The sequence below is a fragment of the Oncorhynchus nerka genome, linkage group LG20 (assembly GCF_034236695.1).
Source record: "Oncorhynchus nerka isolate Pitt River linkage group LG20, Oner_Uvic_2.0, whole genome shotgun sequence".
Lineage (NCBI taxonomy): Eukaryota > Metazoa > Chordata > Actinopteri > Salmoniformes > Salmonidae > Oncorhynchus > Oncorhynchus nerka.
This window is the reverse complement of record NC_088415.1, coordinates 27233832-27246458: the sequence shown is the minus strand read 5'-3', so window position 1 is coordinate 27246458 and position 12627 is coordinate 27233832. Positions and strand designations below refer to the sequence as shown.

At 47.5% G+C, this 12627-nt stretch overlaps 1 protein-coding gene across 1 annotated transcript in view; it reads left to right on the top strand.

Annotated features, from left to right (window-relative positions):
- The window catches only part of LOC115102172 (semaphorin-3G-like), an 86774-nt gene that overhangs the window by 26189 nt on the left and 47958 nt on the right, over positions 1 to 12627 (top strand). The window contains exon 3 of the mRNA XM_029621811.2: positions 7135 to 7197. Within this exon, the coding sequence (XP_029477671.1) occupies positions 7135 to 7197 (63 nt within the window). The remainder of the gene's footprint in view (positions 1 to 7134; positions 7198 to 12627) is intronic.

Genomic DNA, 12627 nt, shown 5'->3' with positions numbered 1-12627 from the left:
ATTTTCCTTCCCCATGAAGCCATCTATTTTGTGAAGTGCACCAGTCCCTCCTGCAGCAAAGCACACCCACAACATGATGCTGCCACCCCCGTGCTTCACGTTTGGGATGGTGTTCTTCGGCTTGCAAGGCTCCCCCTTTTTCCTCCAAACATAACCATGGTCATTATGGCCAAACAGTTCTATTTTTGTTTCATCAGACCAGAGGACATTTCTCCAAAAAGTACGATCTTTGTCCCCATGTGCAGTTGCAAGCCGTAGTCTGGATTTCTTATGGCGGTTTTGGAGCAGTGGCTTCTTCCCTGCTGAGCGGCCTTTCAGGTTATGTCAATATAGGACTCGTTTTACTGTGGACATAGATACTTTTGTACCTGTTTTCTCCAGCATCTTCACAAGGTCCTTTGCTGTTGTTCTGGGATTGATTTGCACTTTTTGCCTCAAAGTACATTCATCTCTAGGAGACAGAACGCGTCTCCTTCCTGAGCGGTATGACGGCTCCGTGGTCCCATGGTGTTTATACTTACGTACTATTGTTTGTACAGATGAACGTGGTACCTTAAGGCGTTTGGAAATTGCTCCCAAGGATGAACGAGACTTGTGGAGGTCAACAATTGTTTTTCTGAGGTCTTGGCTGATTTCTTTTGATTTTCCCATAATGTCAAGCAAAGAGGCACTGAGTTTGAAGGTAGGCCTTGAAATACATCCACAGGTACACCTCCAATTGACTCAAATTATGTAAATTAGCCTATCAGAAGCTTATAAAGCCATGACATCATTTCTGGAATTTTTCAAGCTGTTTAAAGGCACAGTCAACTTACTGTATGTAAACTTCTGACCCACTGGAATTGTGATACAGTGAATTATAAGTGAAATAATCTATCTGTAAACAATTGTTGGAAAAATGACTTGTGTCATGCACGAAGTAGATGTCTTAACCGACTTGCCAAAACTATAGTTTGTTAATTAACCTCTTGCTTCTACTTGGGACGCTTGCGTCCCAACTAGAGCTCTGGAAATGCAAATGCGCTACGCTAAATGCTAATAGTATTAGTTAAAACTCAAAAGTTCATTAAAATACACATGCAGGGTATCGAATTAAAGCTACACTCGTTGTGAATCCAGGCAACGAGTCAGTTTTTTAAAATGCTTTTCGGCGACAGCATGAGAAGCTATTATCTGATAGCATGCACCAATACACTACAACACAAAAGCACAGCAGGGGACGTAAACAAAATAATTAGCATTTCGGCGTTACACAAACCGCACAATAAAATAGAAAACAGTCATTACCTTTCACCATCTTCTTTGTTGGCACTCCTAGATGTCCCATAAACACTATTGGGTCTTTATTTCGATTAAATCGGGCCATATAAAGCCAAGATATCGTTATATGTAGACTGTGTGATAAACGAAAAAAACAGCGATTTCACAACGTAACGTCATTTTTTAAAATTCAAAAAGTAGACGATAAACTTTCACAAAACACTTCGAAATACGTTTGTAATGCTACTTTAGGTATTAGTAAACGTTAATAAGCGATAAAAATCATCCGTAGGCGATGTAAAAATCATTAGCTGTCGTCTTGGAAAAAATTTCACGAGAGAGCTCTTCCAGAATGATCTGGGCGGAGACTGGAGGTAAGTGGTGCCCCTGTTTCGGTTCAACCAAGAATCAAAGATGATTCAATTCACAAGACTCTAGACAACATGGGGATGCTGTGGGAGTTGAATGCTCGGTCTTATCTAATTCGGCTCACTGTGAACAATTGCTGGAAGTGGCGCAATGATATTTATTTCCATTTTCTGTGATCAGGTTTTCCTGCGCTTTCCGATGTAACGCACGTTATGTTATAGCCACAGTCGTGATTTAACCAGTTTTAAAAACGTCCGAGGGTTTCCTATCCACACATTCTAACCATATGAACGTACTATATTCCTGGCATGAGTAGCAGGGCGCTGAAATGTTGCGCGATTTTTAACAAAATGTTCAAAAAAGTAGAGGGTAGGAGCAACTGGTTTTAACAAGGATTTTGGTTGAAGAATGAGTTTTAATGAGTGGTTGAAAAACGAGTTGTAATGACTCCAACCTAATTGTATGTAAACTTCCGACTTCAACTGTATATACATATCTTTAAAGAAATACATATTTCCTTTATTACCCTCCAACCCTACCACCCCTCCCTCAATTGGAGCAAACTAGTGAACAACAACGCTTAGGCCTGTAATTCCAGTTTATACATAGTATATACATTTTATGTATATATTAAGTCAACTCACTATTAGTAATGTCTATACTCCTAGGCTCTCTGGCTGGGCCCACTAGTCTTTGACTGGGAGAAACAAACATGAATGAGTTGGAGAGATGAGGTCACAGAGACCAGGTTGGCCTGTGAACTGCCCACAGCTCACTGCCCACAGCCCACAGCTCACAGCTCACTGCCCACAACTCACTGTCCTCAGCCCACAGCTCACTGCCCACAGCTCACTGCCCACAACTCACTGCCCTCAGCCCACAGCTCACTGCCCACAGCCCACAGCTCACAGCCCACAACTCACTGTCCTCAGCCCACAGCTCACTGTCCTCAGCCCACAGCTCACTGCCCACAGCCCACAGCTCACTGCCCACAACTCACTGCCCACAGCCCACAGCTCACTGCCCACAACCCACAGCTCACAGCCCACAGCTCACTACCCACAGCTCACTGTCCTCAGCCCACAGCTCACTGCCCACAGCTCACAGCTCACTGCCCACAACTCACTGCCCTCAGCCCACAGCCCACAGCTCACTGCCCACAGCCCACAGCTCACAGCCCACAACTCACTGTCCTCAGCCCACAGCTCACTGCCCACAACTCACTGTCCTCAGCCCACAACTCACTGTCCTCAGCCCACAGCTCACTGCCCACAGCCCACAGCTCACTGCCCACAACTCACTGCCCTCAGCCCACAGCCCACAGCTCACAGCCCACAACTCACTGTCCTCAGCCCACAACTCACTGTCCTCAGCCCACAGCTCACTGCCCACAGCCCACAGCTCACTGCCCACAACTCACTGTCCTCAGCCCACAACTCACTGTCTTCAGCCCACAGCTCACTGCCCACAACTCACTGTCCTCAGCCCACAACTCACTGTCCTCAGCCCACAGCTCACTGCCCACAACTCACTGTCCTCAGCCCACAACTCACTGTCCTCAGCCCACAGCTCACTGCCCACAACTCACTGTCCTCAGCCCACAACTCACTGTCCTCAGCCCACAGCTCACTGACCACAACTCACTGTCCTCAGCCCACAACTCACTGTCCTCAGCCCACAGCTCACTGCCCTCAGCCCACTGCCCACAACTCACTGTCCTCAGCCCACAGCTCACTGCCCTCAGCCCACAGCTCACTGCCCACAACTCACTGCCCTCCGCCCACAGCTCACTGCCCACAACTCACTGTCCTCAGCCCACAGCTCACTGCCCTCAGCCCACAGCTCACTGCCCACAGCTCACTGCCCTCCGCCCACAGCTCACTGCCCACAACTCACTGCCCTCCGCCCACAGCTCACTGCCCACAACTCACTGCCCTCCGCCCACAGCTCACTGCCCTCCGCCCACAACTCACTGCCCTCCGCCCACAGCTCACTGCCCTCCGCCCACAACTCACTGCCCTCCGCCCACAGCTCACTGCCCACTACCCACAGCTCACTGCCCACTACCCACAACTCACTGCCCACAGCCCACAGCTCACTGCCCACAACTCACTGTCCTCAGCCCACAACTCACTGTCCTCAGCCCACAGCTCACTGCCCACAACTCACTGTCCTCAGCCCACAGCTCACTGCCCTCAGCCCACAGCTCACTGCCCACAACTCACTGTCCTCAGCCCACAGCTCACTGCCCTCAGCCCACAGCTCACTGCCCACAACTCACTGCCCTCCGCCCACAGCTCACTGCCCACAACTCACTGTCCTCAGCCCACAGCTCACTGCCCTCAGCCCACAGCTCACTGCCCACAGCTCACTGCCCTCCGCCCACAGCTCACTGCCCACAACTCACTGTCCTCAGCCCACAGCTCACTGCCCTCAGCCCACAGCTCACTGCCCTCAGCCCACAGCTCACTGCCCTCAGCCCACAGCTCACTGCCCACAGCTCACTGCCCTCAGCCCACAGCTCACTGCCCTCCGCCCACAGCTCACTGCCCTCCGCCCACAGCTCACTGCCCTCCGCCCACAACTCACTGCCCTCCGCCCACAGCTCACTGCCCTCCGCCCACAGCTCACTGCCCTCCGCCCACAGCTCACTGCCCTCCGCCCACAGCTCACTGCCCTCCGCCCACAACTCACTGCCCTCCGCCCACAGCTCACTGCCCACTACCCACAGCTCACTGCCCACAACTCACTGCCCACTACCCACAGCTCACTGCCCTCCGCCCACAGCTCACTGCCCACTACCCACTGCCCTCCGCCCACAGCTCACTGCCCACAACTCACTGCCCTCCGCCCACAGCTCACTGCCCACAGCTCACTGCCCACTACCCACTGCCCACCACCGCTTCTTAAGAGCTTCAACAGCCACTCTGGCATATCATATTTGGGAAGTGTTTGAACTGTTTCAATACAGTCTTAATGGTAATGACCGACCATGGCAGAAATAAAACAAACACATGCCCATTAAACTCATGTAAATGTGCCACATTAACATGTAAATATTTTACTCTAAACTGAAATGATTGCAGCTCGATATAGACCTTTAGCTTTTGAGGCGTGTTTGTGTGTAAAACCGAACTTGTTTTATGTTGCCATAAATGTGGTCGGTTCTTAACAAACATGTCCCCCTATTTTCAGTCACACTAGAGACTAGATAAGAGTAGATTTAAACATACGGTCTGTGTGTAGTTTAGTATGTTATGGATCTACTTAATGCATGCCACAGTAAGGTCCTTGATTGGCCAGTTCATGCCAGGGTTTGTCAGTGCTTGTTATGATTGGCTGGTGCCTGGGCTTTCCAGCCAATGGATGACACTACTGAGCCAAACAGGAAAAGGAAGTTAATCAGCGCGCTGACAGCCAAGCTCTGGTAAGAAGTTGCACTAAGGCACAGAAACCCAAGCTGACCAGATCAATGTCTAGACATAGGGGAAACTTTATCCTGCAATTGGTGTTGATGACTAACATGTCAGGATGGTTAAACAGAGGGACGGAGTTATAGAGACAAATAGAACATGATGACCACAGTACTTCCTATTTGAATCCAGGAAAGGAATATTAGTATAGGAATATTAGTATAAATAGCGCAGTGTTGACTATCAGATTGACTGATTCTGTGGTTCAGACCATAAAAAGGCATGTTTCAGACAGGCAGGCAGGGATTTATTGTGGTTCAGTTCCAGACAGGCTCGATAAAGGGATAAAGTGTGATTTATAGAGGAGGCCCTAATCCTTTCTGTAACATTCATTTATGATATGATAGCTGTGTTACAGAAAAGCACCTGTATCAGGTGTCGTTTTCTCTCTTATGATGAATGGCCATGCACTATAATGTAGGAGCACGCATGTACATGCACTATAATGTAGGAGCATGCATGTACATGCACTATAATGTAGGAGCATGCATGTACATGCACTATAATGTAGGAGCACGCATGTACATGCACTATAATGTAGGAGCATGCATGTACATGCACTATAATGTAGGAGCACGCATGTACATGCACTATAATGTAGGAGCACGCATGTACATGCACTATAATGTAGGAGCACGCATGTACATGCACTATAATGTAGGAGCACGCATGTACATGCACTATAATGTAGGAGCATGCATGTACATGCACTATAATGAGGAGCACGCATGTACATGCACTATAATGTAGGAGCATGCATGTACATGCACTATAATGTAGGAGCATGCATGTACATGCACTATAATGTAGGAGCACGCATGTACATGCACTATAATATAGGAGCACGCATGTACATGCACTATAATGTAGGAGCACGCATGTACATGCACTATAATGTAGGAGCACGCATGTACATGCACTATAATGTAGGAGCACGCATGTACATGCACTATAATGTAGGAGCACGCATGTACATGCATTATAATGTAGGAGCATGCATGTACATGCACTATAATGTAGGAGCACGCATGTACATGCACTATAATGTAGGAGCACGCATGTACATGCACTATAATGTAGGAGCATGCATGTACATGCACTATAATGTAGGAGCATGCATGTACATGCACTATAATGTAGGAGCACATGTACATGCACTATACATGCACTATAATGTAGGAGCACGCATGTACATGCACTATAATGTAGGAGCACGCATGTACATGCACTATAATGTAGGAGCACGCATGTACATGCACTATAATGTAGGAGCACGCATGTACATGCATTATAATGTAGGAGCACGCATGTACATGCACTATCATGTAGGAGCATGCATGTACATGCACTATAATGTAGGAGCACGCATGTACATGCACTATCATGTAGGAGCACGCATGCACATGCACATAAGCACAGACACAAATACACATGGACACAATTGCGGATGGACACATACGCACATTGTCACAGAAAGTGACTGCTTCCTTGATTGTTTTCTTGGTACTCTGTATAGACCTCTTCCCGAAAGCAAAATAAGCTTTTAAATGAAACACACAAAAAAGCCATCTGCGATTCAGTAATTTACAACACAGTATCTGATGGTGCCAAAGAGGGGCTTTCCAAAAACAATCTTGAATAAGCTGGATATTGATGATATAGAACACACCTTAAATGTATCACACGGCCTAAATTACTACACTGTGATTACAGTTCCATGTTCGACCCACCCACATCAATTAACACTGATTAGCCCATGGATGATTGTGTGGGAGCAAAGACTTAGTGAGATACCTGCTTGGATTTCATGTGATCCAGTACGTTTTCATTGTTTAAACTGTGGCTAATAATGTTCTCATGCTCTAATTGCCTGTAGTTATATTGTGGATTTAGGCAGTGTACAATGTTATGACGTGATTTATCATTTGATCATTCTCTCTCTCTCTCTCTCTCTCTCTCTCTCTCTCTCTCTCTCTCTCTCTCTCTCTCTCTCTCTCTCTCTCTCTCTCTCTCTCTCTCTCTATCATTGTAGATCTACTGGCCTCCGTTGCCTGGTAACAGAGATGAATGTGTCCAGAGAGGGAAAGATTCTCAGGTGAGTGACAGCTCAGTCAGGCCTCTCTCCTTCCTATTTACTCAAATAATGTCACATCTATGGTTTCTACCGGTCTAGCCTATTCAGCTGCTCTATCATCCACTCTAGACAGTAACATTCTAGTTACCTTACTGACTGTACTGTACATTCTACATTGCCACATCTGGATCATGTTATCAGGAAGCTAACCAGCAAATTGATGTCGACAGTTGGCTTGCTGTGTCAACACTCCCTTTTCCTATATCCTACAGGCGACAGCCATAGTCCCATGCATCATCCCACCATCCCATCATCTATCCATGCCTCCATCCCTGGGTACAGTGAAGTTGTTTAACAGCCAGTGAATGAGATAGGGAGTCTTTCAATATCTAGTAATATCCCGTCCCACATGGCTGAGGTATTCAGAGTCGGGTTCCCGACACAATGAACACCAGTAATTACATCTTTAACTTGTTAGGGCCGTGGTCCCGTGGTGGGAACATCAATCAGCGGAAATGTTCAAGAGCGCCACCTATAGTGGTTGATAAAACTCAAACTTTCATTAAAATGGACATACAATGTACTGAATTAAAGCTACACTCGTTGTGAATCTATCCACCAAGTCAGATTTGTAAAATGCTTTTCGGCAAAAGCATGAGAAGCTATTATCTGATAGCATGTATCCCCCAGAATACAGCAACGTCACCTAACGACAGATTTTGCGATAGCCGGGGGCTACTCAAAACGCAGAAATAAAATATAAAACATTCATTACCTTTGACGAGCTTCTTTCTTGGCACTCCTAGATGTCCCATAAACATAATTTTGGGTCTTTTTTCGATTAAATCGGTCCATATATAGCCTAGATATCGATCTATGAATACTGTGTGAACAACGGAAAAAAATAGCTTTTTCTAACGTAACGTCATTTTTTTAAATTAAAAAAGTCGACGATAAACTTTCACAAAACACTTCGAAATACTTTTGTAATGCAACTTTAGGTATTAGTACATGTTAATAAGCGATAAAATTCATCAGGAGGCGATGTAAATTCTATAGGTGTCCGTCTGGAAAAAATGTCCGGAGAAATCTCAACCAAAACATCCGGTCGGAGACCGGAGGGAATCGGTTTGACCAAGAATCAAAGCCGAAGCAAATGACAAGACTCTAGACATCGTGTGGAAGCTGTAGGCACTGCAACCTCGGCCTCATTTAATCTGGTTCACCTTTAACAATTCCTGGAAGTGGCGCATGGATATTTATTTCCATTTTCAGTGATCAGATTTTCCTGCACTTTTCGATGAAACGCACATTCTGTTATAGTCACAGCCGTGATTTAACCAGTTTTAGAAACGTCTGAGTGTTTTCTATCCACACATACTAATCATATGCATATACTATATTCCTGGCATGAATAGCAGGGCGCTGAAATGTTGCGCGATTTTTAACAAAAAGCTGCGAAAATTCGCAACTTCCCTAACAGGTTTTAAGAAGACTGCCCATATTAAAACTGGCCCTCACTCCCCAGTCAAACACTCTAAAGACACTTGCGGTTCCATGTTTAATATCTTCTGTCCCCTAAGCCTTGGGTAACGACAGAAAGTGAAATAACCCCCGCATCTGGTCTGGGTTAGGTGGTTTGGCTTGTAAAACAGGACTAATCTATCTCTGTGGATGTGGAGGGAAGTTTAAGATGTCAACACTGGCCCTATAGGTAACTGTGGCGTTTGAAGTGGCAGGTGAGGAGGGTATCTAATATCAGGAGTTATTACGCGTTTCCTCCTCCTGTATGAGGTATGTGAGCTGGTGTTCTGAGGGGAGAGGAGCAGTCGTGATGGGTTAAAGTTGGGCCCACGGTAACTCAATCTAACCTGTGCCAAGGGAGCTGTGGGCTGTGTGTGTTTAAGCTCCCTTCCATACCCCTGGAGACACACCCATGCACCCCAGAAGCACTCACCTACCATCAGACTCATTCAGACCACAGTTCAAGTGGAGTTGGTTCTTGTCCTCTCCATCGTTCTTTTAAACAGGCCTGGACTGAATCTGTTGCTTGAGATACGTTGTTTGTCAGAGAGGAAGAGGGGCCCATGTTTCTAGTCTAGTGTCTAGCATCATTAACAATGACTGGGCTGGGAGGTAGAGGCGAAGTGTGTCTGCTGGGAATGTGTGTACAGGGTCACATTGGTAACACTTCTCACCTCTAGTTCCTCCCAACCGGAATACGACACACCACCTCCACCCCAGTGCCCTCTGAGGCTAGGGACTCCATGAGAAAGGCTTTCGGGTACTGTATGTGTTGTTTACCCTATGTAAGAGGGGGTGGTCCCCAGTGGACAGGCCCAGTTATGTCGTTGTCTCTGGGTCATTGATGGGGTGCCCTCTCTGCCGCTGTTCTCTACCTGACAAAGACTCGGACATGGACACACACTCAATCAGGGCTCAGTTTGCACCTTTCCCCGCTGCTAGACAAAACCCCAGGCAATGTCATAAGTCAAAAAGTTGCAAAGGCATGGATAGGTGTTGGTTTGATTGGTTGAAATGGACTTGTTTGTGTTTTTGGCAGAGAGAAAGGCTTGGTTCACAACCCTTCCTGAGGACTGATGTTATCCCAGTGGGTGCAGGGACATGTGAGTGTGTACAGAGCAGCTCATTCCGTCACAGATGGACACTTAAATGTGTGTTCTAAATATACCCTGTCTGCCTATGCCAGCGGGCGGGTGAGTGAGGACAGAGCTATCCCTCCCTCTCTAACTTTGTTAGGCAGTGTTGGACATGGAGACCTCCCATTAAACAAACACCGTGGAGTGAAGCGGGCGCTGGCACTGACTAGACACTGACTAGACACTGACTAGACGCTGACTAGACCCTGACTAGACGCTGACTAGACCCTGACTAGACACTGACTAGACGCTGACTAGACACTGACTAGACACTGACTAGACACAAACTAGACACTGACTAGACACTGACTCGACGCTGACTAGACACTAACTAGACGCTGACTAGACGCTGACTAGACACTGACTAGACGCTGACTAGACGCTAACTAGACGCTAACTAGACGCTGACTAGACGCTGACTAGACGCTGACTAGACGCTGACTAGACGCTGACTCGACGCTGACTCGACGCTGACTCGACACTGACTAGACGCTGACTAGACACTGACTAGACACTGACTCAACGCTGACTAGACACTAACTAGACACTGACTCAACGCTGACTAGACACTAACTAGACACTGACTAGACACTGAATAGACGCTGACTAGACCCTGACTAGACGCTGACTAAACACTGACTAGACGCTGACTAGACACTGACTAGACGCTGACTAGACACTGACTAGACACTGACTAGACACTAACTAGACGCTGACTCGACGCTGACTAGACACTGACTAGACGCTGACTAGACACTGACTAGACACTGACTAGACGCTAACTAAACGCTGACTAGACGCTGACTAGACACTGACTAGACACTGACTAGACGCTGACTAGACACTGAATAGACCCTGACTAGACACTGACTAGACGCTGACTAGACGCTGACTCGACGCTGACTAGACACTAACTAGACGCTGACTAGACACTGACTAGACACTGACTAGACACTGACTCAACGCTGACTAGACACTAACTAGACACTGACTAGACACTGAATAGACGCTGACTAGACACTGACCAGACGCTGACTAGACACTGACTAGACGCTGACAGACACTGACTAGACACTGACTAGACACTGACTAGACACTAACCAGACGCTGACTAGACGCTGACTAGACACTGACTAGACGCTGACCAGACACTGACTAGACACTGACTAGACGCTAACTAAACGCTGACTAGACGCTGACTAGACACTGACTAGACACTGACTAGATGCTGACTAGACACTGAATAGACCCTGACTAGACACTGACTAGACGCTGACTCGACGCTGACTAGACACTAACTAGACGCTGACTAGACACTGACTAGACACTGACTAGACACTGACCACTGACTCGACGCTGACTAGACACTAACTAGACGCTGACTAGACACTGAGTAGACACTGACTAGACACTGACGAGACGCTGACTAGACACTGACTAGACGCTGACTAGACGCTGACTAGACACTGACTAGACGCTGACTAGACACTGACTAGACACTGACTAGACACTGACTCGACGCTGACTAGACACTAACTAGACGCTGACTAGACGCTGACTAGACACTGACTAGACGCTGACTAGACGCTGACTAGACGCTGACTAGACGCTGACTAGACGCTGACTCGACGCTGACTCGACACTGACTCGACACTGACTAGACGCTGACTAGACACTGACTAGACACTGACTCAACGCTGACTAGACACTAACTAGACACTGACTAGACACTGAATAGACACTGAATAGACGCTGACTAGACCCTGACTAGACGCTGACTAGACACTGACTAGACGCTGACTAGACACTGACTAGACGCTGACTAGACGCTGACTCGACGCTGACTAGACGCTGACTAGACGCTGACTAGACACTGACTAGACGCTGACTAGACTAACTAAACGCTGACTAGACGCTGACTAGACGCTGACTAGACACTGACTAGACGCTGACTAGACGCTGACTCGACACTAACTAGACGCTGACTAGACACTGACTAGACACTGACTAGACACTGACCACTGACTCGACGCTGACTAGACACTAACTAGACGCTGACTAGACACTGACTAGACGCTGACTAGACGCTGACTAGACGCTGACTAGACGCTGACTCGACGCTGACTAGACACTAACTAGACGCTGACTAGACACTGACTAGACACTGACTAGACACTGACCACTGACTCGACGCTGACTAGACACTAACTAGACGCTGACTAGACACTGACTAGACGCTGACTAGACGCTGACTCGACGCTGACTAGACACTAACTAGACGCTGACTAGACACTGACTAGACACTGACTAGACACTGACCACTGACTCGACGCTGACTAGACACTAACTAGACGCTGACTAGACACTGAGTAGACACTGACTAGACACTGACGAGACGCTGACTAGACACTGACTAGACGCTGACTAGACCCTGACTAGACACTGACTAGACGCTGACTAGACACTGACTAGACACTGACTAGACACTGACTAGACACTAACTAGACACTGACTAGACACTGACTAGACACAAACTAGACACTGACTAGACACTGACTCGACGCTGACTAGACACTAACTAGACGCTGACTAGACGCTGACTAGACACTGACTAGACGCTGACTAGACGCTAACTAGACGCTAACTAGACGCTGACTAGACGCTGACTAGACGCTGACTAGACGCTGACTCGACGCTGACTCGACGCTGACTCGACACTGACTAGACGCTGACTAGACACTGACTAGACACTGACTCAACGCTGACTAGACACTAACTAGACACTGACTAG